This window comes from Panthera uncia, chromosome C2, assembly GCF_023721935.1.
Source record: "Panthera uncia isolate 11264 chromosome C2, Puncia_PCG_1.0, whole genome shotgun sequence".
In the NCBI taxonomy this organism is placed as follows: domain Eukaryota; kingdom Metazoa; phylum Chordata; class Mammalia; order Carnivora; family Felidae; genus Panthera; species Panthera uncia.
Genome location: NC_064810.1, coordinates 146,339,134 through 146,367,092, shown reverse-complemented (window position 1 = coordinate 146,367,092; position 27,959 = coordinate 146,339,134). Strand labels below are relative to the sequence as shown.

Here is a 27,959-nt window from a genome sequence, read left to right as displayed (position 1 = left end):
AAGTCCCAAATCTGAGCAGGGCTTACGACAAGGCTTGGGACGACCTCGCCCCTGGCGACTTCACTAACCCCATCTCCTGCCAGGAGTCTTCCTCTTGCTCAGTTCCAGCTACATCACCTCCATGCTGTTCCTCGAAACATGCCAACCGCTCCTCTGATCTCCAGTCCTTTGCACCTGCGGCTCACCCAGCCGAGGGACGTGCTCCCTCAAACCCTTCAGGTCTCTTCCTGGATGTTCCTACCCCAGGCTTTCTCTGGCCAACCCATCTGAAATAGTGCCACCATCACCTCATCCTTCCCAGATCCCACTACCCTCCTTTAGCTTTTCCGCTGCATCTATTAGCACCTAAACTAGATATCTGCTCTCTCTCTCCTCACACTAGAACATACACTCCATCGAAACAGATTTTTATTTCTCTTCCTCAGCACTATACCCTGGTACCTAGACTGTACTTTGTTCACAGACACCAACAAATATTTGTTAAACAAGGAATAAAAGAGTATCAATACAAGGAATAAAAGAGTATCTATCAGGGACGCCTGGGTGGCTCAGTCGGTTAAGCGTCCGACTCTTGGTTTCAGCTTAGGTCACGATCTCACAATTCTTTAGATCGAGTCCCGCGCTGGGCAATATGCTGGCAGTGAGGAGCCTGCTTGGGATTCTCTCGCCCTCTCTGTCCTTCCCCACTCATGCTCTCTAAAATAAATAAATACAAAATAGTATTTACATAGTAAATATTTATAGTTAAAATAAATCAATACAAAATAAATAGAAAATAGTAGCTGAATTTCTTCTAGAAGAACGTGCCTGGAATAATGGTCTTCCTGCACATAACACACCACCACACCCATAGCAGACACTCAATAAATGTTCAAATAGTAAAAGAACAACGAATTTGCCTTTTTCTTTCCTATTCCCTTCTCCTCTACCCTTCCAGATCTTCTAAAGCAATGTAGAATTTACTTCCATACTACTATTCATTTTTTAACATATATATATACATACATACATGTATACATATATATATACATGTATACATATATACACATGTATACATATATACACATGTATACATATATATATATACACACGTATACATATATATATACACGTGTATGTATATACACATGTATACATGTGTATATACATACACGTGTATATATACATGTATATACATATGTATATATATACACGTGTGTATATATACACGTGTATATATATACATGTATATACACACACACACACACACACACTCTTTCTGAAGAATCCATTCTCTCCAGGTCACATGTCACAACATTAACAGCTACTAGCTACTATTTGGACTTAGATGCTAATGGAGTCCCTGTCTGTATTTGCTGCTTCTTTCTGTTACCTTAAGATTTGTTTTCAGACAGCTACTCAAGCAGCTTGCTCGAGTACAATTTTTTAGAAATGTGGGTGAAATTAAGATGGAGTCTCTGAATTTCTGAAAAAGTCTTTTGTCCTCAAAATCAAACAATAGGATGGCTGTACAGAGAAATTTAAGGTCACACGATCCCATAAGTGTTGTTCTTTTTCTACCGCTTTCTTAGTGTTGGTCTAATTCCACTGCGATCTTCGGCTGAAATAGTGTTACAAATAAATTATATGCAAGTCTGATTCGCTTTTGTTTACAACCTGAGTTTTGGTTTTCTTTTACTCTTCATAATTACAAATTTCACCAGGATAGGCCTAATTATGGGTCTTTTTTCAGTATCTTGCCTGACATTTGGTGAAACCTTTCATCTAAAGATTGAGTCTTTTTTCAGCTCAGGGTGAAATTTTCTTCTATTATTTCTTTCATGAATGTTTGCTTTGATCTCTTCTTCTGGTAATCCCATTATGCTTATCTTTGACAAGTGCTGTCCAACAGGAATACAATTCAAGCCACAAAGGTGATTTAAAATTTTCTAGGAGCCATATCAAAAAAGAAAAAAGTGAAATTAACTATAATAATTTACCCATCCAAATGTATCCAAAAATATTATCTGCATAAAAATACATTATCAAAAATAACCAAATAATATTTTTATCCAAATAATATTCAATCATTTGAAAATGTAGTCTATAAAAAATGTACAGGTGAGATGCTTTTTTCTTTTTCATATGGAGCCTTCAACATCTGGTATGTGTTCTCTACTTGAAGTTCATCTCAATTCAGATTACTTTTTTTTTTTTATATTTATTTTTGAGAGAGAGAGAAAGAGTGTCTGTCTGTGTGTGTGTCAACAGTGAGAGCAAGAGAGGCAGAGAGAAAGGGAGACACAGAATCTGAAGCAGGCTCCAGGCTCTGAGCTGTCCGCGCAGAGCCTGATATGGGGCTCGAACCCACAAACCATGAGATCATGACCTAAGCTGAAGTCAGACACCAGTTTGAACCGACTGAGCCACCCAGGTGCCCCCAGACCACCTGCTTTTCTTTTTTTTTTTTTTTTTTTTTTAATGTTTATTTATTTTTGAGACAGAGAGAGACAGAGCATGAACGGGGGAGGGTCAGAGAGAGAGGGAGACACAGCATCTGAAACAGGCTCCAAGCTCTGAGCTGTCAGCACAGAGCCCGACACGGGGCTCGAACTCACGGACCGCGAGATCGTGACCTGAGCCGAAGTCGGACACTCAACCGACTGAGCCACCCAGGCGCCCCGACCACCTGCTTTTCAAAGGCTAGTGCCTGCCATACTGGACAGACCAGATCTTCCAGAACTATCTTTCATGCTTTAAGTTCATAATTTTTAACCTTTCTTTTTTTCTTCTGAATCCTAAGAGAATTCTTCCAGCTGATCTTCAGAGTTTGTTTATTTTTGAGAGAGAAACAGAGCAAGTGGAGGAGGGGCAGAGAGAAAGGGAGAGCAAGAGAATCCTAAACAGGCTCTGCACTGTCAGCGAGGAGCCTGACGCAGGGCTCGAACTCACGAACCATAAGATGGTGACCTGAGCCAAAACCAAGAGTTGGACACTTCACTGACTGAGCCACCCAGGCGCCTCCCTGATCTTCAAATCCACTCACTCCACTTCTAAGATACTCATCCTATTTATTACAGCACCTATATGACAGTCATATTTTATATCTTCAGGGCTCACTCTTCATGGCACGCTGCTCCTGAGCACGGACTGCCAATTTTGATTGCCCAGTCTTCTAGAATGTCACGGAAAGGTCTTAGAATTTTCCTTTAACTTCTCTTTCAACTCCTACAGCCACTCTATTTCATTGGAAACCCTTGTTCTGAGTCACGAGAAGCCACCCTCCTTAAGATTTGAGCTACTAAGCCTCTGTGATGAGTGATATTGCCCTAGCTGCTTGGTATTTTAGATTAAAAGTCTAGTTTATTCCTCTCTGATAACCAAGGTGGGTACCATCAGGGGTCACACTGGTCCCAGAAAATAAGAAAAAAGGTTAGACTTAGTACCATTTCCTTTAGTAGCTCAGAGATCTCACAATTTGCAGAAAATGGGGATGGAATTGAAGCAAAGGAAATCCAGTGACCTTAAATGAACCGTCCATTCGTATCTACTCAGAAGAGGGCTAAGTGGGATGCCATCCCAGCAACTGGCTGAGGTACCAGACAGCACAGGTACAGAACATTTTTCATCGCTACAGGAAGTTCTATTGGACAATACTCGGCTAAACAGTTCCTCTTAAAGTCTCAAATACCACACCACCAGGTTCTGGCTCTACAAAATCCCCTCTCCTTCACACTTTCTCTTTCCTTCAGGAGTTCTTAACCTTGCCCCTAAAAGCCTTGGTTCTTTTCACCTATTTCAACTCTTGACACTCCCCAATCCAAGGGGAAACGGACACTCAAAAAGGCAGTGCAACAGATTTCACTTAGTGGGACTTGAATTTACTGATTAACTAAGAGATGCTTCCCAGTATCAGTACTTGAAAGAAATGGTATACACTTCAAAATATCTTCCAAGCATGCGCATCCATTAAATACTGGAATCACAGTCAGAAACAACTGACAACTGATGAGGATGAAAATACTAACTTCAGGGTAAAAAGGAGTTTAATCTGAATTACGAGCTGTGCTTCACTAGGAAATAAATTAGGTATAATAAGATGTTAGAGAGACTACAAGGAAACTAGCAATGAAATAAACCTTATCCAAAAATTACTGAAATAATAATGAAGAGAGCCTATAAGCATTTTAACTCTGCCATATCACCTGTAATAACACAACAGGTTGCAAATGTGTGGCTGTGTTTAAGCCTAAGAGCCTACTGAGCCTATTTTACGAATGCCACAACCCCACAAAGAAAAACTTACGTGAAGGTCAACGAAAGTTGCATGTTCTAAATCACAAAATCAGAAATGATCTTTTTTTTTTTTTTTTTTTTGCCATTCATAACATTTCAGTAATAAAAGAGAATTACCTCAGTAACAGGTGTATTTTCCTGGAGCTCAGTTGTGTGTGAGGCCAGTAAACCCATCACCCGAGCAACCTTGGCCCGTCTGTAAATGGAGAAAAATAAGGTCTGAGGAGAACTAGGAAACCAAGTAACATCACACAATTATGAGCACTAACATAAAATAAAAATGGGATGTGCTGGGGTAGGCATGTACTCCGCCATGAATATGGCCCCAAGAAACGCACGCTCACGCACAGGAGACATGAACAGCAAGCAACGCCCTCTGCAGAACCGGTCGTGATGTGACTAAAGCTGAACAAGTTGTGCTTTAAGAGAAAATGCAAAATAAAAATTTTGAAAGGCCTTAACCAGAGAGGAGAAGGAAAATGTAATTAACCATTTTATTTCTGAGTAGAGCAGTATTTGGCTGAAGGTTATGTTCTACTTGTTAGGCCAATGATTGTAGACATAAGAGATAAAATATCAGAACAGTTAAACATTTATATATCCACTTTTACAGTAATTTTTATAATCATGGATCTTATAAATATTGTTCCAAAAACTACTAGTTTTAGCGAAGTTTCTGTTTCGTTATCCAACAGAAAATAAGGTGATAAATTATTAAATATCATTTTCAGGTGGGAAATTTTATTTCATGGAGAAAATTAGTCATAAGATTTTTTTTAATTCGAAAAAAATGGTTGAATGTGTGAGTTGATAAGAACCGTATTCTTTTTCCTTTCTTTTTTTTTTTTTTTTTTTTGAGAACCATATTATTGATGCTTTTGCACATTCTCTGGGCTAATCAGTGTTCATGTCAGCCAGAGAACCTCTGCTTTTCTGGTTCTTAAGCTACACAGGACCCAGGAGGGAAACAAATCACACTGAGAGAAGAACCATAGGAAAGTGTTCATGTTGTCAGAACTCTAACATACAGACATAATTCTAACAGATTTCAACACTTCTTGAATTAGCCATTCACATCTCTTAACCATATACAAACTGAAAAAGTCCTAGGTTATTTGTATGATTAGTATTCTGCCTCTAAATAAAAAGAGTATACTGTTTTTTAAATTTTAATTCCTCAGTCAACGTTTTGGAAGTTTCAGGTACACAACAGTGACTCAACAATTCCATAAATCACCCAGTGCCCATCATGACAAGTGCACTCCTTAATCCCCATCCACTATTTCACCCATCTCCCCACCCAACTCCCCACTCAACTAACCATCAATTTGTTCTCTACAGTTTAAGAATCTGTTTCTTGGTTTGTCTTTTTTCTTTGCTCATTTGTTTCTTAAAATTCTACATATAAGTGAAATCATATGATATTTACCTTTCTCTGGCTTATTTCCCTAGCATTATATTCTAGCTCCATCCATGCTGTTGCAAATGGCAAGATTTCATTCTTTTTATGGCTGAGTAATATGCCATTGTGAACATATACCACATCTTTTTTACCCATTCACCTATGTATGGACACTTGGGCTGCCTCCATAATTCAGCTATTGCAAATAATGCTGCTATGAACACAGGGGTGCGCGATCCCTCTGAATTAGTGTTATTCTTTGCATAAATACCCACTAGTGTGATTACTGGATCGTGGGGTAGTCCTATTTTTAATTTTTGAGGAACCTCCATACTGTTTTCCACAGTGGCTGCACCAGTTTGCATTCCCAACGGTGTACAGCGGTTCCTTTTTCTCCACATCCTCGTCAATACCTGTTGTTTCTTGTGTTTTTTATTTTAAGCCATTCTGATAGGTGTGAGTTGATATCTCATAGTTTTGATTTGCATTTCCCTGATGATGAGTGATGTTGAGCATCTTTTCATAGGTCTGTTGGCCATGTGGATGTCTTCTCTGGAGCAATGTCTGTTCATGTCTTCTGCCCACAAATAATTGGATTATTTGTTTTCTGGGTGTTGAGTTGTAGAAGTTCTTTATATATTTTGGATACTGATACTGATATGTCATTTGCAAATATCTTCTATCCATTCCACAGGTTGCCTTTTATTTTGATGTAGTCCCAACAGTTTATTTTTGCTTCTGTTTCCCTTGCCTCAGGAGACAGATCTAGAAAAATGATGCTTTCCCCGACGTCAGAGACATCACTGCCTGTGCGCTCTTCTAGGATTTTGATGGTTTCGGTTCTCACATTTAGACCATTCACCCATTTTGAATTTATTTTTGTGTATGGTGTAAGAAAGTGGTCCAGTTTCATTCTTTTCCATGTAGCTATCCGGTTTTCCCAACACCATGTGTTGAGGAGATTGTCTTAAATTATACTTTAAAAGTGATCAATTTGGAAGAAAAAAAAAAAATTGGTAGGACATTGGACCAGAAGTTACAAGGAAAAGCATCTAGTCAGTGATCTGCCACCGACCCATTTTGTGACCAAGGCCAAGTCAATTATGCTTCAATTTCCAAACGTGTAAAATTTCAAGGGAGAGATGGATTAACTTCTGAATTTTTTTTTTTTACAATGAAAACACAAATGCTTATTATCAGAAACTGACTAATGAATTAGAGGACGCAGAGCAAAAACTTACTTTATCTTAGTTCAAAGACAAGCCCAAATTATGAAACACTAAATTGTTTTTTCATTCTACAAAATTAAATAATGCCTACAAGATTTATTCAAGTAAAAGAAAAATGTATTACAATGTGCTAAGTAAATGTTTCCACCAATCTCACCAGAAACCACTCTATCAGAAAAAGAAAAAAAACAGACTATCTTAAAACCCTTATAGTTTTAAACTATCAACTATTTAAAGTAACAAAACATTCCTTAGTCTATACCAAATACTTACATACAGCTATATCTACATATGATGCCCTCAAAAAGCTGGCTTCTTCACATAATCAGCCCCTTGTTTAAATATCACCATTTCAGGCACCCCTGGAGTCCCAATACCCTGTACCTCACAAGTGTCCCCATCCTCAGGACAGCATCCGCACTGACCAATAACCTTTCTGCAGTGACAGGCACGTTCCCTATCCACACTGTTCAATACAGTATCCATCACATACATGTGACTAGTGAGCACTTAAAATATGGCTGGTACAAGTAAAAAAATTTTTAAATTACTTTTAAATGTAAACTTTAATAACCACATACAGCTAGTTGTTACCACATTAGAGCAGATCCAAAATGCTCTAGTTCTTGGGTTTACTTATTATCTGTGTCCCCTACCAGCCTAGAAGGTCCACAAATTCAAGACTTTGTCTTGCCCAACCCCACAAGCCCCAAGACAGTACACCTCGCATCAAGTAGGCCCCAATAAACGTTTGCTGAATGAACAGGACAGTGACATCAACAAAGGTAACTAAAGACGTTAGTGGAAAAGGAGTGGATAAATATAGGACTGTACATGGTAAACAAAAGTGAAACAGGGTTTCCAACATAAATCTCAAAAAGAAAAAAAATTAAGGCTAACATCATCCCTTGTAAAAAAAAAAAAAAAAAAAAAAAAAAAAAGATCCCTTGTAAGAAAAAGCAGTACAACCTACAAAGGGCATCGTTATACACCATGTAACAAAGAATTAAAAGTTAACCCAAGAATAGTGGGGAAATTCAACCTGCTTCTCTTCCAAGCACAGCAAGAAGGCCACATGAATACATACATACATACAAGCATCCATAATAAAACTATGAAGGTCAAAGTAACAAATGTATATACCAAACTTACTACAATCCAACAGTGACCAAACTTATACAATGAGAAGCAGTATAGGGTGGTGTTTATCACCCTGAAGTGAAATGTGCTGGGCCTAGCCTTGACCCCACCATGAGGAAGAAGGGAGGACAGTTCCTTGGGTTACTGACTCATCCTTCATGTCCCTGGTTACTTTGATGGACTGACTACAATATGTACCTAATCAAGGTGCTCAGAGAATCAAAGGAGATAATCCTTGCCAAGAAATTACCATGTCGTCTGACATGTAATATGTGCTGTGTGGGTTAGCTATTATTACCACTACACATTAATAACATTTTTAAGAATAATTTTATATTAGACCACAAAGATAAATCCACAGAATCCCCAAAGGCAGAAATTATACCGAACATACTATGTTATAAAAGTGCAACAAGAAATATAAAGCAAAAAAACCTCAATACTCGTAAACTCAGAAGCACTTCTGCATGTCTGATGTGTCAAATGAAAATTGAAAACACCGATCATTCATAATCATAATCGACAGAAATAAAAGTGAAACTAAGGAGACATTTTGCTGCTTTATGTAGCAGACTGGACACTGACACGCACCTTTCTGTTCTCTCAAGGGTCTGATAAACGAAAACCAAATTTATAATTAAATGATAACCAGCAGTGCCTGGGTGGCTCAGCCACTTGGGCATCCAACTTCAGCTCCAGTCATGATGTCACGGTCCGTGAGTTCAGGCCCCGCATCAGGCTCTGTGCTGACAGCTCAGAGCCTGGAACCTGCTTCATGTTCTGTGTCTCCCTCTCCTCTGTGCCTCCCTCTCTCTGTCTCTCTCAAAAATAAACAATGTTTTTAAAAATTTATAATTAAATCTTCTGTAAACAGAAAGAAGGACTGAAAGTGGACCAAAACGTACAAGGAAATCCCAGGTGACGAGCACAGATGAAATCATATTGACAGAAGATGAATAGAAGAACTCCCTAAGAACCACAGATAAAGACAGATCTTCCCAAGGAAGCCCCAGAGACTGAGTCAACTGAAAGAGAAGGCAAGGACGAGCCACCGGACAGTCACCAGATTGCAGACCTGCGCAATGAACGAGTGAGCCAACCAGGTCCTGCTGCCTTCCCATCTCCCTCCTTGGTAACACAGAATAAACCCTGAAGCCCTGGTCTCCAGGATAAAAATGGAAAATTATTCCTACGGTAAAGCAATCTACCCTGAGGTGGGAAACAGATGTAGATATGGGGACCAGAGACCACTGTCCTCTACACCAGATAGTAGAGCAGAAAAGGGAGTTAATGCAGAAAAGCCAGCTCCATCCCCAAGAAAAACCCATCCTCGCAACTCCTCAAGAGGCCCACGGCTTGCCTGCCTGCTCTCCAGCCAGCTGGGCTCCCAACATACAAGTCCATCAGTCAACAGGCATCACCACTCACGTGTCAGCTCTCCCTTTAAAGAAGCTGCTGCCAATTCCACTACTAGATATTTACCCAAAGGATACGAGAATACAGATCCGAAGGGGCACACGCACCCTAACGTCTATAGCAGCATTATCAACAATATGCAAACTAGGGAAAGAGCCCAAATGTCTAACAACTGATGATTGGGTACAGAAGTGGTATATATGCACAATGGATGATTACACAGCCATCAAAAAGAATGAAATGTTGCCATGTGCAACAATGTGGATGAAGTGAGAGTGTATCACGCTAAGCGAAATAAGTCAGTCAAAGACAAATACCATATGATTTCACTCATACATGGAGTTTAAAAAACAGATGAACATACAGGAAGGAAAGAAAGAAAGAGGGAAGCAAACCAGAAGAGACTCTTGACTACAGAGAACAAACTGAGGGCTGATGGGGGGAGACGGGTTGGCGGGCGGGCTAAATCAAGGGTGGGTATCAAGGAGGGCACTGATGATGGGCATGGAGCGTTATACATAAATGCGGAACTGTCAAATTCTACTCCTGAGACCAGTATTACACTCTATGTTAACTAGCTAGAATTTAAATAAAAATCGGAAAAAAAAAAAAAAGTTGCTGGAGAAACAGACTTAGAGAAGCACAGAGAAAACTGGTATCGTCAACTTCTATCCCGATCAGTTTAACCATTTACTCATACAACAAACTCAGTCCCGAAGACCACTAAGGATCTGAGGAACGAGCAACATTAAAAAGCAAGACCGTGATGAAAAATAAGACCCGACCTACAGGCCGAGGAGATAAGAATCTAACTTGTATAATCCTAATGTTTAACCCTGAATATTTGTTATTATACTTAACCCTATATTCTGTTCCAAAACAGAATTTTTATAATCCTACAATTTATCCTCAAATTCAAAAGTACACAAATAGGCCAAATACAAGCAGTTAGAGAAAAGGGTCAACCAGAACATGAAAGTGAAAACCAAAATGTAGTATGAGTGTTGAAATACAATAGAGATTCTCCAGAATAAGATGAGCAGGGATAAACATCAAACTTGAAAACTCAAAGATAAAACCAAGGAAGAACACTGAAAGAGTCTGGAAGTTCTTCAAAAGCCTGAAGAATTACCACAGGACCCAACAATTCCACTACTAGGTATACATCCAAGAGACGTGAAAAAAATATGTCCACATAAAACCTTGTGTGAAAATGTTCACAGCAGCATCATTCTCAACAGCCAAATTTGGAAACAACCTAAGTGTTCATCAAGAATGGATAATCAAGATGTTGTATTATCTGTACAATGGAATACTATCCAGTCATAGAAAGACTGATGTAGTGGGCGCTCAGGCGGCTCAGTCAGTTAAGCGTCCGACTTTGGAGCCCCACATCTGGGCTCTGAGCTGTCAGCACAGAGCCCAGAACTGGCTTTGGATTCTGTCTCCCTCTCTCTCTGCCCCTCCCTGGCTCCAGCGTGCGTGCTCTCTCTCTCTCTCATAAATGAATAAATGTTAAAAGAAAAAAAAAAAAAAAACTGAAGTACAGGGGCACCAGGGTGGCTCAGTCAGTTAAGCGTTCAACTTTGCCTCAGGTCATGATTTCATGGTTCATGGTTCAAGCCCCGCATCTGACTCTGTGCTGACAGCTCAGAGCCTGGAGCCTGCTTTGGATTCTGTGTCTCCCTCTCACTGCCTCTGCCTCTGCCTCTCTCTCTCTCTCTAACACTGAAAGAAATGAAGTACTGACAAACCATATGCTAAGTGAAAGAGGACAGACACACACACACACATCACATTTTGTGCATTTCACTTATACAAAATATTTGGAATGAGTAAAGCTACAGACAGAAAGTAGATTAGTGGTTTGCAGGGACCAAGGGAAAAGGGGCAATGGACATGGGGTTTCACTGGGTGGTGAAAATATTCTGAAATTAGATAGTGGTGTGGTCACACAACTTTGTGAATATGCTAAAAACCATTTAACATCGGGTTTTTAAAAAACAATTGTCATCACATCTACAAACTAAAAAAACACAGAATCTAAGAGATGAGGAAAAAGCATTTGACAAAAATCTAACACCCGTTTATGTTAAAAAGCTTTCAGTAAACTAGAAATAGAGGGAGAATTTTTTCAACTTGGTAAAGACTATCTACAAAAAACCTAGAGTCAACATCCTACTTAAATCTGGGAAACTCAAGATTTTCCCACTAAAATCAAGGCTGTTGCCTCTCACCACCATTCCTCAATGTCATACTAAAAGCTCTAGCTAATGTAGTAGGACAAGAAATAAAAGGTAGACAGATTAAGAAGGAAGAAATAAAGTTCTTTGTTCACATAAGATGGGACTATAGAAAATCTTAAAGAACTGATGACCCCCCCATCCCACTCCCAAGCCAAAAAAACAAACAAACAAAACTATAGGAACTACGGATTATGACAAGGTGCAGGATACAAGGTTAACATCTAGAAGTCAATCACTTCCCTACATACTAGCAATTAACAAGTGGAGTTTGAAATAAAAAACAGGGTGCCTGGGTGGCTCAGTCAGTTAAGCGGCCGACTTCAGCTCAGGTCATGATCTCACGGTTCTTGGGTTCGAGCCCCGCATCGGGCTCTGTGCTGATAGCTCAGAGCCTGCAGCCTGCTTCAGATTCTGTGTCTCCCTCTCCCTCTGTCCCTCCCCAGCTCGCACTCCGTCTCTGTGTCTCTCAAAAATAAAATAAAAAACGTTAAAAAATATGTATTTGAAATACAAAATACAATACCATTTACATCAACACCCAAAAATGAAATCCTTGTGAATCTAACAATGTATGTACAAGATCTATATGATTAAGTACAAAACTATGATTAATGAAATCCAAGAACTAAGAATAGAAAGGTATTACATGTTCACGGATCAAAAGACTCAATATTATCCCGATGTGAGTTCTTCCCAACATGATCTCGAGATTCGATATACTTCCAAAGTCCTACCAAGTTAAGGAAGGAAAACCTCCAAACTCATTCTATGAGGCCAGCATTACCTTGATGCCAAAACCAGACAGACCCCAATAAAAAGAACTACAGGCCTATATCCCTGATGAACGTAGATGCAAAACTCCTCAAAAAGCTACTAGCCAAAAGGATCCAACAATACACTAAAAGAACGACCAAGTGGGATTTATTCACCATGATCAAGTGGAATTTATTCCTGGGCTGTAGGGCTGGTTCAATGTCCACAAATCAATGTGATACACATTAGTGAAAGAAAGGATAAGAACCACGAGATCCTCTCAATAGATACAGAAAAGGTGTATGACAAAATACAGCATCCTTTGATAAAAAACCCTCAAGAAAGTAGGAATTGAAGAAACATACCTCAAGATCATAAAGGCCATATACAAAAGACCCACAACTAATATCCTCACTGGGGAAAAACTAAGAGCTTTCCCCACTGAGGTTAGGAACACAACAGGGATGTCCACTCTTATCACTGTTACTCTACACAGTATTGGCAGCCCTACCCTCAGCAATCAGACAACAAAATGAAATAAAAGGCATCTAAATTGGCAAGGAAGAAGTCAAAGTTTCACTCTCTGCAGATGCCATGATATTCCTCATGGAAAACCCAAAAGACTCCATCAAAAAAACTACTAGAACTGATATGTGAATTCAGCAAAGTCACAGGACATAAAATGAACACAGATATTGGTTGCATTTCTGGGGCGCCTGGGTGGCTCAGTCGGTTAAGCGGCCGACTTCGGCTCAGGTCATGATCTCGCGGTCCGTGAGTTCGAGCCCCACGTCGGGCTCTGTGCTGACAGCTCAGAGCCCGGAGCCTGTTTCGGATTCTGTGTCTCCCTCTCTCTGACCCTCCCCCATTCATGCTCTGTCTCTCTCTGTCTCAAAAATAAATAAATGTTGAAAAAAAAATTAAAAAAAAAAAAAAAGAAATTGGTTGCATTTCTATACACCATTAATGAAGCAGCAGAAAGAGAAATCAAAGAATCATTCCCATTTACAAATGCACCAAAACCATCAGATACCTAGGAATAAATCTAACCAAAGATGTAAAACATCTGTAAGCTGAAAACTATAGAAAGCTTATGAAAGAAATTGAAGAGGACACGAAAAAATGGAAAAACATTCTGTGCTCACGAACTGTCAGAAGAAATACTGTGAAAATGTCGATACTACACAAAGCAATCTATACATTCAATGTAATCCCTATTGAAATAACACCAGCATTCTTCACGCAACTAGAACAATTCTAAAATTTGTATGGAACCAGAAAAGACCCCGAATAGCTAAAGTAATGTTGAAAAAGAAAATCAAAGCTGGAGGCATCACAATTCTGGATTTCAAGCTGTATTACAAAGCTGTGATTATCAAGACAGTATGGTACTGGCACAAAAACAGACACACATAGATCTATGAACAGAGAGCCCAGATGGACCCACAAATGTATGGCCAACTAATCTTCGACAAAGCAGGAAAGAGTATCCAATGGGATAAAGACAGTGTCTTTGGCAAATGGTGCTGGGAGAATGGACAACGACATGCCACAGAATGAATCTGGACACCTTTCTTACACCATACACAAAAATAAATTCAAAACGGATGAAAGACCTAAATGTAAGACAGAAAACCATCAGAATCCTAGGGGAGAAAGCAGGCAACCACCTCCTTGACCCTGGCCACAGCAACTTCTTACTTGAAATGTCTTATTTGACATGTCTCCTGAGGCAAAGGAAACAAAAGCAAAAATGAATTTTTTATCAAGGTAAAAAGCTTCTGCACACCAAAGGAAACAATCAACAAAACTAAAGGGCAACAGAATGGGAGAAAATATTTGCAAATGACGTATCAGACAAAGGGTTAGTATACAAAATCTATAAAGAACTTACCGAACTCAACACCAGAAAAACAAATAACCCAGTATAGAAATGGGCAAAAGACACAAACGCTTTTCCAAAGAAGACATCCAGATGGCTAACAGACACATGAAAAGATACTCAACATCACTCAGCATCAAGGAAATACAAATCAAAACCACAATGAGACACCGCCTCACACCTATCAGAATGGCTCAAGTTAACAACCCAGACAACAACAGATGTTGGTGAGGATGCAAAGGGGAACCCTTTAGCACTGCTTGTGGGAATGCAAACTGGTGCAGTAACTCTGGAAAACAGTATGGAGCTTCCTCAAAAAATTAAAAATACAGCTACCCTATGACCCAGCAATTGCACTACTAGGTGTTTATTCAAAGGATACAAAAATGCTGATTCGGGTGCACCTGGGTGGCTCAGCTGGTTAAGCATCCAACTTTGGCTCAGGTCATGATCTCACAGTTCATGGGATCGAGCCCCGTGTCGGGCTCTGTGCTGACAGCTCAGAGCTTGGAGCCTGCTTCAGATTCCGTGTCCCCCTCTCCTTCTACCTCTCCCCCACTCATGCCCTATCTCTGTCTCAAAAATAAATAAGACATTAAAAAAATTTTTTAATGCTGATTCAAAGGGGCACATTCACCTCAATGTTTACAGCAGCGCTATCAACAACGGCCAAAGTATGGAAAGAGCCCAAGTGTCCATCAAGTGATGAATTGATAAAGAAGATATGGTATATACATACAACAGAATATTACTCGGCCATCAAAAACAATGAAATCTTGCCATTCACAATAACTTGGATGGAACCAGAGTATATTATGCTAAGCAAAATAAGTCAGAGAATGGTAAATACCTTAGGTTTTCGCTCATATGTGAAATTTAACAACAAAATAGATGAACATAGGGGAAGAGAAGGAAAAAAGAGATAAAAAGAGAGAGGGAGGCAAACTATAAGAGACTCTTAAATACAGAGAACTGAGGATTGTTGGAAGGGTGGTGGGTTGGAGATGGGCCAAATGGGTGATGGGCATTAAGGAGGGCACTTGTTGGGATGAGAACTGGGTGTTATATTTAAGTGATGAATCACTAAATTATCTTCCTGAAACAAAAAAACAAAAAACAAAAAGAGAATGTACTCAAGGAAGTGCAACTAGTAATAAAATGTTCATGTCAATAAAAAATAAAAAAGAATCCCAGCAAGTTATTTTGTGGATACTGACAAACTGATTCTAAGGTTTATACAGAGGCGTAAGATCCAAAATAGCTCACACAACACTTTAGAAGAACAAAGTTGGGAGGACTGATAACCCTTGACTTCCAGATTCACTATAAAGCTACAGTTAATCAAGACAGTGTAGTACTAACAAAAGAATAAACAAAAAGGTCAATGAAAGAATACAGAAGAAATAGACTCACATAAATAGAATCAAAGGATCTATGACAAAGGAGCAAAGGCAGTACAATGGAGCAATGATGCTCTTTTCAACAAATGGTGGTAGCATAATTGCACAACATGAAAAAAAAAAAAAAAGAATCTAGACACAGATCTTATTCACTTCACAAAAATTCAAAACAGATCAACTTAAGTGTAAAATGCCAAAGTATAAAACTACTAGACGTGGGGCGTCTGGGTGGCTCAGTCAGTTGGGCATTCGACTTCAGCTCAGGTCACGATCTCGCAGTCTGTGGGTTTGAGAGTCCTGCGTCGGGCTCGGTGCTGACCGCTCAGAGCCTGGAGCCTGCTTTGGATTCTGCATCTCCCTGTCTCTGCCCCTCCCCGGCTCACACTCTCTCTCTTTCTCTCAAGAATAAACATTAAAAAAAACTTTAATAGAAAAAAATTTTAAACTACTATAAGCTAACACAGGAAAAAACCTACATAACTTTAGGTATGGCAATGACCTTTTAGATACAACCATCAAAAGCACAGTCCATGAAAGAAATAATTAATAAGCTGGACTTTATTTAAGATAAAAATTTCTAGGGGCACCTGGGTGGCTCAGTCAGTTAAGCGTCCAACTTCAGCTCAGGTCATGATCTCACAGTTTGTGGGGTCGAGCCCTGCATCCAGCTCTGTGCTGACAGCTCAGAGCCTGGAGCCTGCTTCAGATTCTGTGTCTTCCCCCCGCCCCCTCACTCACTCACTCACTCTCTCTGCCCCTCCCCCACTCACACTGTGTCTCTCTCTCTCTCTCAGAAATAAACATTAAAAAATGTTTAATAAAAATTTCTATTCTGCAAAAGATAACGTCAAGAGAATGAGAAGACAAGCCAGGACTGGAAGAAATTATTTGCAAAAGACATACTTGGTAAAAGACTGTCTTTCAAAATGCACAAAGACCTTTTAAAACTCAACAATAAGAGGGGCGCCCGGGTGGCTCAGTCAGCGGAGCGTCCGACCTCGGCCTAGGTCATGATCTTGCTGTTCCCGAGTCTGAGCCCCATGTCGGGCTCTGTGCTGACAGCTCCTGCTTTGGATTCTGTGTCTCCCTGTCTCTGCTCCTCCCACACTCACACTCTGTCTCTCTCAAAAATAAACATTAAAAATTCAACAATAAGAAAACAACCCAATGAAGAAACAAGCCAAAGATCTTAACAACACCTCAACAGACGAAGAAATCATAAAGAAATAGGGAAGCTAAAGAAAGGCTGAAGCACTTAAAAAATTGTCAAAGCAAATTAGTAAAATGCAATACGTAGGCACATTCCAGTAAAGTTTTGCAGGCCTGGGATCAAAAGAAAAATGCAGACACTGAAAAACAAAATCAAACTACTCCCATGGAAGCAGAGGAAGAAGGCTGGCATCCGAGTCTTAGGGGGTGTGCTGACAGGAGACAGCGAAAAAACTCTGAAGCCCGGCATAGGGGTGAGCAAGGCCTGGGGGCACAAGAAGGTCTCATTCAGCCCCCTCTTCCTGAGCCCTAACACTGGACAGAAAGTTCTGAGGAGGCAACGACTACAGAAGCAGAGCCTCTGAGACATCTTAAAAAAAAAAAAAAAAAAAAAAGACTAATGAAAACAAATGAAATCCAATCAGCCAAAAGGTAAAGTAGGGCCAAGAATTCACAAATGAAGAAACGGTATTTAAAAAATTGATGATGACAATTTACTTTATTCAAGTGCCAAACTTAGGCCAAAAATTAGAAAAGTCCTTCCTAAAATTCAAAAGGGTCCCAAAGGACCCCAAACAGGCAAAATAATCTTGAAAAAGAAGAACAAAGTTAGAGGTCTCACGCTTCCTGACCGCACAATTTACTACAAAACTGTGGTAATCAAGACACGGTGGTCCTGGCATAAAGACTGATATATAGACTAATGGGATGGAACAGACAGCCCTGAAATAAACCCTCACATATTTCGTCAAAGGATTACCGACAAGGATGCCCATACCATTCAATGGGGGAAAAGTAGCCCTTTCAACAAATGGTGCTAGGAAAACTGGATATACACGTGCAAAAGAATGAAGTTAGACCCTTACCTAACACTATATACAAAAATTAACTCAAAATGGATCAAAAACCTAAATATAAAAGCTAAAACTATAAAACTCTGAGAAGAAATAAAAAGCTTTAAGACCCTGAATCTGGCAATGATTTCTTGCATATGACATTAAGAGCACAGGCAACAAAAGAAAAAATGGGAAATCTGGATTTCATCAAAATTTAACTTTTATGCATCAAAGGACACTACCAAGAGTAAAAAAGGCAACCACAGAATGGTAGAAAAAAATTTGCAAGTCATATAATCTGATAAGGGGTTAATATCCAGAATATATAAAGAACTCTTATTAATCAACAACACACAACAACCCAATTAGAAAATAGGCAAAGGAGGGGCACCAGAGTGGCTCAGTCAGTTAAGCATCCGTCTCTGCATTTTGGTTCAGGTCATGATCTCATGGCTTTTGAGTTCGAGCCTGCACTGGGCTCCGTGCTATGATCCTCTCTCCTCTCCCTCCCTCCCTCCCTCCCTCCCTCTCTCTCTCTCTGCCCCTCCCCCCGCTCACAGATGTGCTCTTTCTCTCAGAAAAAGCTTAAAAAAAAAAAAAAAAAAAAAAAGAAAAAGAAAATAGGCAAAGGACATGAACAGACTTTTCTCCAAAGAAAAACAAATGGCCAATAAGTACATGAAAAGATGCCCAACATTACTAGTCACTAACAAAATGCAAATCAAAACTATAATGACAGCTTCACACTCATTAGGATAGCTACTATTAAAAAAAAAAAAAATGATAAAAGGACGTGGAGAAAACTGAACGCTTGTGCACCGCTGGAGGGAATGTAAATCAGTACAGCTGCTGTGGAAAACAATATGATATTTACTCAATAAATGAAAAGACAGAATTACCAAATAATCCAATAATTCCATTCCTAGGTATATACCCAAAATAACTGAAAGCAGGGACTCTAACAGATTATTTGTACCCCAGTGTTCACAGCAGCATTATTTGCAATAGTACAAGGTAGAAGCAACCCAAATATCCATCAACAGATGCAAACAAACAAAATGTGGCATATACATATATTGGATGCTAATCAACATTAAAAAGGAATGGCATTCTGACACGTGCTACAACATGGTTGAACTCCGAAAACGTTAAGCTAAGGGAATTAAGCCAGGAACAAAGACACAATAGAGGATCCCACTTCTATTACACACAGAACAGGCAAATTCATAAAGAGTATTAGAGAGGTTACCAGAACTAGGAGGGGAGAGGGGAGTTACTGTTCGATGAGTAATGGCTTCCGTTTGGGATGATGAAAAAGTTCTGGGAATAGTGGTGATAGTCGCACAACGTTGTAAATGTACTTAATACCACTGAATTGCACACTAAAGATACACTAAAATGGTAAATTTCACATTACGTACATTATGCATATTCCCACAGTTAATCTAGTTTCTTAATTACAATATTATGTATTATTATGTGTATCATATACCTTGGTAAAGTTTATTGGCAAAGGATACAAAATTTCATAATTATCCACTGTTGAAAGTTAAATTTTTTTTATTTAAGTTTATTTATTTTGAGTAAGAGTACGCAGAGAAGGGGGAGAGTGAGGGAGAGAGAGAGAGAGAGAGAGAGAGAAAATCCCAAGCAGGCTCCACACTGTCTGTGCAGAGCCCGATGCACGGTCTGAACTCATGAACCACAAGTACACAACCTGAGCCAAAACCAAGAGTCGGACACTTAAACAGAGACACTCAGGCACCCCTCCGCTTTTGAAAAGTTCTAACAGAAGAGCATTTTTATACACACCAAGTGGGAATGCATGTCGATACGGTTTTTGCAAAGAATGTTTTAGCAATTTATCAGAAGTCACAAAACTATTTATTGCCTTCTACTCATTTCTGCTAAGAATCTGCCGTAAGGGGAAAAAGAGAAAACAAACGTGCACCAACAGTTAAGCACAAAAACGTTCATCAGCATATTATTTGCAGTGTTATAATATCATCCAAAAATAGGGAACAGGGTAAATTAAATGATTAGGCACTCATAGCAGACAAGAAAAGGCATACCTTGAAAAAAAAAAAAAAAATCTTAAATATTTAATGACATTAAAACATATTATGTCAAAAGGGGAAGAGAAACAAAATTCTGTGTTATTCTGTTTTGTTTTCCTATATGCTAACAAAAGCCAAGGAATAAACATACCCGTTTCAACAGTGATGGTCAATCCCCCAGCTAAGGACCCTACATGCTCTTAAGGTGATACGACCTGGGTCAGAGAAGGCCTCACTGAAGGAACTGGCGTCTGAATGGACAAAGACAATAAACGAAGGTTCCAAGCAGAGGATGTGTCCACCTTAGTTTTTATCATTTTCCTCAAACACAAGCTGTTTTACAATTAAGCTTCAAGCTAAAAAATAGGGGGAAACAACAGTACTTGGAAAAGATTAAAAAAGGTTTGTTTCCCCCCACCAACACACGCAAGTCAGCAGGGGGCACCCGAGTCAAGAATGTAAGTTGTAGCTAAAGTGCTCGGTTTTGTTGGCTTTTCAGTGAGCACGCCGCAAACCTTCTCAAAGTTTTACACACTCAAAAAAGCCTAAAAATCCTAGTTGCAATGCCAGGTTTTACCCTGGGAAAGTGACCCTAGAAGATGCATAACAAAAATTATCCAAAAAAGCATTTTGTGAATACCTCGTTTCCCACAAATTTTGCCAGCAAAGGATAATTGCTATCTTACCATCATTACCACGTTGCACAAAACCTTTCACCTTCATGTGCTTCTCTAACAAGAAGATAAACAGGCTTGATAACATCAAATACAACCACTGCAGCCTCCACACTCCAACGTTTACTACCTACCCAGGAAGAATCAGGCACTATGCAAGGCATTTCATATATTTATCTCATTCCGTTTTTTTAAGCTTCTTTATTTTGAGAGACAGAGACAGAGAGAGACAGAATCCCAAACAGGCTCCACGCTCAGTGTGTAGCCCGACGGGGGGCATGATCCCATGATCCATGAGATCATGACCTGAGCTGAAATCAAGATGCTTAACCCACTCAGCCACCCAGGCACCCCTCAAAATTCAGTTAACAAGAATCTATGAGGTAGATATGCTACCCCCATTTTACAGTTGAGGAAACTGAGGCTCAGCACTTAGGGCAATTGCCCAGGGGGCAGATCTGTGATCCACACCCAGGTCTGTGAATCGGAAACCCATGCGATTTCATCACCCCACACAGACTCTTCGCCAAGTAGAGACTCAGAAAAAAGTAATCATCTGGCCAGGTCTCCCTGGCAACTGGAAACCAGAGCCTTCCCACACTTTACCTAATGGTATGCTGTCTGCATACTCAACAAGTATATCATACACTTCTATCAGGGGTTTACAGAGCATAACACCATTAGATTTTAAATAATATCATAAGGGAGTCAGGCATTACCCCAGAGAAAGATGCAGTGGAAAGGGAAAACTCCGCAGCAAGAACTAAAACAGGGATCAAAAGTAAAGTATCTGATCAAGAATACTCCCAAGAGTAACAGTAACAAAGTTTCCAGGTATAGTTTATAGAATCCTAGGATTGGAGTGTAAGGCCTATTCCGAAATCTTTTTAAATTTACAGTTGGGCTGCCTATAGAAATTGCCAAGGATTCACAGTAATGATTACTTCAGTACGAAAGTACTTAGGACCATGTGCTTTTGATAAACATGTATGTTGTAATGACTTACAATAACGAAGAATAATTTACTTAAATATAAATGTTACTTACATATCCCAGTTTGGAGCTATTCGCAAATGCTGGATTAGTAAATGGAACTAGAATAAAAGAATAAAACAAGATGTACATTTCCTTCATGAAATAACACAGAAAGTGACTGCTAAGTTAACAAATCAGACCTGTATACAATTGAAATGTGAATCCTGCACTAGGAGATAATCAATTACTCAGGAAGATGCAAAAGCACTGAACACACAAGATAAAAATAAACACTAAGAACATTACTTTGTTTCTCCTACCCGATTACATTCCATAAACGTGCCCCCACACCCACCTTGCTCCCAAACACACACCAAGCACCAAACAAGTAACCTCAATACTATCTTGGAAGCAAACAAATTTAAATTTTTTCAAGCCAGTTCCCCAATGAGCACCTAACTATGAAAAATGCCCCAGACCACTGTAACCCCTTTCTGAGGAAGACTTCAAAAGCTCTACCAAATTCCTGTGGTTTTACCGATGGCCAAGACAGTCCAAGAAAATATTTGCAGGGGAAAAAGAAAGAAAAGCCTTAGAGACTCTGGGTCTCCTATCAGAGTGGTATCAGAAATCTCGGGAGTTTGCCAGGTCAACCCAGGAAAGCAGGCCTTGTTCCACATGGGCAGCTCATTCTGGCAGCTGATGACAAGGTCTAATGTCTTAAGATTTCAGATATGAAAAATATCTTACAATTATTACAAGTTAAAAGAAAACGCAAGCCAGAGTATAACAAAAGAAAAAGTTCAAGATCACTGTCTACTCAACTTCTTTCGGATCTAACGACTGGACAAAATTCTGGCAAACCTATAATCTTGATAAATCTTTTTTTTTTTTTTTTTTCACTGCACCTAAATCAAATGAGTTATCTTAGCACTGATGTTTTAATCTTAATAGAAATACGAAAGCTACACGCAAAAGGCTTGCCAGGACCACGAAAGGAGGCTTCACAACTGAACTACCCACCAGAGGTGAATGGAGGAGGCGCGTGGCCACCTCCCGGTGTCCAGTCACGACACACAAATAGCAAAGGAGGTTCAGCTTGGCTCGCGAGGCCCCCGTGCTCTTCTCAGTGGAGTCGATCTGTGAGCACACCTGCTGCAAAAAGGCGTTCCAGTCTTGGTCTTTTAGAAATGCTAATTTATCCACTGGAGAGGAAAGAACAGATTAAAAGTGGGTATCAGGTAAAAAAAAAAATTGCTGAAAACACTACAAGAGAAATAAAAAACGGAACGCAAAATTTCAGCAGCTGAGGACAAAGACAATCATAAATTTACAATGTCAAAACCATAAAGTCCTCCAAAGAGGACACTACTTTTATTTATTCTTCTAGATTCCTCTCCTTTTCTACCCATGGACCCTTTTTCTCTATGTGAATGGAAAACCACCTTTAAAAGATGCCTAAAGGAGAATCATCCTGCAACCGAGATTTTAACAAAATACTCAAGAAAGTTGTATTACAAAAAAGCAAGTGATAGCCTTCGTATAAATAAAGCGATCTAGCCGTAAAATGTTGGAAAAGCTAAGAATTGTGCGGTTGTTAAAAAGTTCCAATGAGGGGCGCCTGGGTGGCGCAGTCGGTTGAGCGTCCGACTTCAGCCAGGTCACGATCTCGCGGTCCGTGAGTTCGAGCCCCGCGTCAGGCTCTGGGCTGATGGCTCGGAGCCTGGAGCCTGTTTCCGATTGTGTCTCCCTCTCTCTCTGCCCCTCCCCAGTTCATGCTCTGTCTCTCTCTGTCCCAAAAATAAAATAAAAAACGTTGAAAAAAAAAAAAATTAAAAAAAAAAAAAAAAAGTTCCAATGAAATGACTGTTAAACGTAACAGGTTAATACAGTAGTTGAAATCCTCTGGGAGATCCAAGCCCAAACCATATACAAACAGAAAACAAAAATGGGCAATAAGATGCCATCCAAAATGACCAGTTTTGGCTAATTTCCATCTCTGAATAAAATAAGCGGTAATAATAATTGCCTAAAATAACTCAGAGTAAAGAGGAAAAGGGAAGGAATATTATTTTGAAATAATACTGCTCTAAGGTTGGCTCTATTTGGCACTGTATATTTAAATTCAAATGTTTCATTTTGAATTTACTTTGATTTGATATGAAATCCTGGATTATACTCCAGCGATGATGAAGAATGTTTTTCTAGATCTAGTTTACCAGCTTAAAATAGATTTTATCATACAAAATACATCAAAGTTTAAGGTGTAAACAAATTTCTGATGCTCACCCCACATAAGACTTCCCATTAGGTGAAAGGAAACCGAACCCATCTTCTTTGAGTATCTTCATTCCCAAACCCTCTCCACAAAAGCAAACCATCTGACCCCATTGTCAACTCCCTAGAGTAGAGTCTCAATTCTTCGTCGTGGTCTCCGACCCTCTGTACCCACAAGAATACCATAAATGTTGGAAATCCAATGGGCTCTACAAGAGGGAAGGGCAAGAGAAGGCCCGCACAGCTTTACGGGAACGTTCACTTCCACAGGGGTACAGGGCAGCCCAGACTCAGCTGGGCACGGTCAAAGGATGGCACAAATGGATTACAGGTTGTTTGCAATGCACAGAGCACTACCCCAAGAATATAGCCAGTTGGCCAGAAAACTGGAATGTAGCTATTCATAAATAAATAAAATCTTCCATTTGCTTTAAAAAAGCAGGCGGGGGGGTTGGTGGGGGAAGAGGTGCTGAGTGGCTCTGACTCTTGGGTTTCAGCTCAGGTCATGATCTCACGGTTTGTGCATTCAAGCCCCACATTGGGCTTCTCGATGATGGTACGGAGCCTGCTTGGGATTCTCTCTCTCTCCTGTCTCTCTCTCTGCCCCTCCCCTGTTCACATGCTCTGTCTCTGTCTCTAAATAAACTTAAAAAGAAACTCCATTTGCTGTTAGAGGTTTTATTTACATCTGTCTGCCAAGAGTCTATGTGTTTGACAAGCGCTTTGTAATCCTACCTGAATATGCTGGTAGATGCAGTATCTTTGGATCAAATTTAATTGGTGGTGGTTTCATTATCTGTGGTTGGAAAAAAGAAAAAAAACCTTTTAAAGATGCCTTTTGAGACATATCGGTCTCCTGACATAACTCCAATTATCAGGTTATAAATCAAGGAAGACAGAAAAGAACACTACAAAACCTGTCACCAAAAAGAAAAAGAATTCAACAGTGCCCTTTCTAATTAAAATATGCAAACACCAACACATAAAACACCATAAGCACTTGTTTATAAAAACAAGATCATTTTGAGGCACCTGGCTGACTCAGTCAGTAGACCATGAGACTTTTGATCTTGAGATCAGGAGTTCCAGCCCCACAACGAGGGCAGAGTTTACTTTAAATAAAGTTTTGTGGAAAAAGAAGCACTTTATCTTGGCTTACTCTTAAGTTAAATCAACCTCTAGGTAGAAATTTAGTCATTCAGGGGCACCTGGGTGGGTGGCTCAGTCGGTTAAGCATCCGACTCTCGGTTTTGGCTCAGGTCATGATCTCACGGTTTCCTGAGTTCAAGCCCTACGTGGAGCTCTGCGCTGACAGTGTGGAGCCTGCTTGGACGTCTCTCTCTCCCCCCTCTGTCTCTGCCCCTCCCTGCTCATGCGGTCTTGGTCTCTCTCAAAATAAATTAACTTAAAAAAAAAAAAGAAAAAGAAAGAAAGAAATTTAGTCATTCAACAAATATTTACTGGGTACCTATAAGGGTGAGGCACTATGCTAAGTGCTAAGGGGGATACAAATATATAAAAGACATGATCCTACAGTCAGCTGATACTCTGGTTGGGAAGATAAACATGTTAAATGCCAAAAAAAAAAAAAATTCAACAATGCAAAATGGGCAGGACGTAATTATAGACAGAACATTTCACAGGAATTTTTTTTAATGTTTATTTATTTTTGAGACAGAGAGAGACAGAGCATGAATGGGGGAGGGGCAGAGAGAGAGGGAGACACAGGATCGGAAGCAGGCTCCAGGCTCTGAGCCATCAGCCCAGAGCCCGACGTGGGGCACAAACCCGCGGACCGCGAGATCGTGACCTGAGCCGAAGTCGGACGCTTAACCGACTGAGCCACCCAGGCGCCCCAACACAGGAATTTTTCTAACAAATTTGGAGAATGCAGCAAGCACTTCAGACTGACAAGGCTTATGGAAGAACCAGAAGGAGGGCTCAGGTTTTAAAGAATAAGAATTTCATGGTTGAATTCGAGAACACACTATTCCAGGAAGATGTAATCAGCATGAATAGGAAAGTACGCAATTTTTTTTTAAGAAACTGGAAAAATGGGTAGTTAGATCCATGAGTTTGGAACAGCCAGGGTACTTTCACCTCGACAGTTTTAATTTAAAAATTCAACTGTCATTTCTATATCTAACATCTCCAAAACCTCTTTATAGAGCATTTTAAAAAGCTTTGCTGGTGGTCTTCTTGCCAAAAATGCATAACCTCGTCCATGTTAATCATGAGAAACACTTGGAAAAACCCAGGTTGAGGGACAGCCTACAAAATACCTGGTAAGTACTCTTCAAATATGAAAGCCACGAAGGCCAAGGAAAAACTAAGAAATTACAAGGCCATGAAAGACAACGACAGAAGGTAACAGAAAAAGGCCTAACAGCAAAGTGGAACAAGAGACCCGAGAAGAGAAAAAGGACATCAGTGGTACAAGTGGTAAAATTCAAATAAATTCGGTAATTTAGTTAACACCATACCAATGTTAGTTCCCGGCTTTGCTAACCATACTATGGTCCCGTGAGATGCTAACATCAGAGAAAGTTGGGTAAAAAGTACACGAGAACTCTGTTTTTGAACCTTTTCTGTATATCTAAAATTAGAAGTTTAAAGAAAAATTTTGACTAAGGCTGCCCCAAAACAAGTAAGTATGGTTAGAAAAAGAAATAAAGAAACAGAACCTTGTCAAAACACATTACAAACTGTTCTTAGAAGGTCCACTGGGAAAATGACCCATTTCACATTAAATCTGGCATGATATACAGTTACTCTGTCAGATAGCTGAACTCATAAAAAGAATTAGCTCCATTATGAAAAATAGCTGGGTAATCTGTATTAAATGTTGTCTACCTAGTAGATAAATATGCATCCAATTACCCATTTGTTCTTTCTTATTTTTGAGAGAGAGAGAGAGAGATAAAATGCGAGTGGGGGAGGGAGAGAGAGTGAGGGAAACACAGAATCCAAAGCAGGTTCCAGACTCCCAGCTGTCAGCACAGAGCCCAACACAGGGCTCGAACTCACGAACCATAAGATCATGCATGCCCTGAGCCGAAGTTGGCCACTTACCAGTTGAGCCACCCAGGCACCCCAGAACCCATTTGTTCTACATTAATGTTCCCCAAAGAAATGGGGGGAAATGGTCATAAATCAAAACAGAAAAAGACATTTTAAAAAGAAAATTAAAATACAGAATAGGTAATACAGAGGGACTGAGAAGTTGATTTTTTTCCTTAAAAATACTCATCATCCCCTGGCGATACAGAGGTATATTCCAAGAGACGTGAAGCAACAAAAATCACGCCGGGTATGAAGTGCACCGTGAACCATGACTCCCCAAGCCCCCAGTGTCTCCCCGCCATCTGGCCTGCAGTCCTGAGCACCCGCTAGTCTCTTTGTGACCTGCCCACCCACCCCAGCAGGGGGAGCAGTGCTCACTCACATCTGCCTTCCTAACACATCCAAGACTAGAGTGGTTGGAGAAATTCATTCGAGAATGTAGAGAGAAACAAAAGGAATGAGGACTAAGGTCTGAGGTCTAGAAGCCCATGGACTGAGGGGAGGCGGAGCCGATGCAGAAGAGGAAGAAATTCAGCACTCAGTGAAGGGTCAAGTAACACAGGAAGAGGAGAGGGTCACGCACAGGGTGGGCGTCAGAAGTGCAGACGTGTGGCACACATGAAATAAAAGGAGACATGAGGAACAGCAAAGAAAAGAAAGCCAACAGTATCTGGAATGAAGATATCACCAGGATTTCAGCCCTCTAAATAAAGTCTAAATAAAGCTCAGCCCTCAGCTGTTAGGGCATCTTTCCCCACCTTTGGGTTGTCGATAATTGGGGTGATGACAAGATCAGAGTCTGTGTAGATAAGCTCTCTCATCTGGGATTCCAGGTCCTGCTGACTCAGGGGTTCACTTGCAATCTGAAATAAGAACAAAAATGAGGCTTTGTTTCTGTGACTTACTGCGGAGCTTCTAAGAACCGGGCTAATAAGACCCTGAGTAAGACACCACTGGAAGGGCCACCCGTATCTATGGACCTCAGGTTGCTATTCAAAACACTTCCAGAGACCGTCTTCTTTGATCTTCACAAAAATCCTCAGTTCTGTGCATCATCATTCTCATGGTCACAGAAGGAAAAAACAAAGGTCAAAGTAACCGATTTGTTCACATTTACCACAAAGT

The 27,959-nt window shown here is 40.0% G+C and overlaps 1 protein-coding gene across 12 annotated transcripts in view; it reads right to left on the bottom strand.

Moving 5' to 3' along the window:
- The window catches only part of ULK4 (unc-51 like kinase 4), a 567,621-nt gene that overhangs the window by 506,660 nt on the left and 33,002 nt on the right, over positions 1–27,959 (bottom strand). For all 12 annotated transcript variants that reach the window (XR_007457564.1, XR_007457565.1, XM_049629926.1 and 9 more), the window contains exons 13-17: positions 27,593–27,697; positions 24,507–24,567; positions 22,518–22,699; positions 21,567–21,613; positions 4,393–4,471 (exon numbers count right to left, since the gene is read on the bottom strand). Coding sequence is in view for 10 of the 12 variants with exons in the window: in XM_049629926.1 (XP_049485883.1) it covers positions 4,393–4,471; positions 21,567–21,613; positions 22,518–22,699; positions 24,507–24,567; positions 27,593–27,697 (474 nt within the window). In the remaining 2 variants the exon portion in view is untranslated. The remainder of the gene's footprint in view (positions 1–4,392; positions 4,472–21,566; positions 21,614–22,517; positions 22,700–24,506; positions 24,568–27,592; positions 27,698–27,959) is intronic.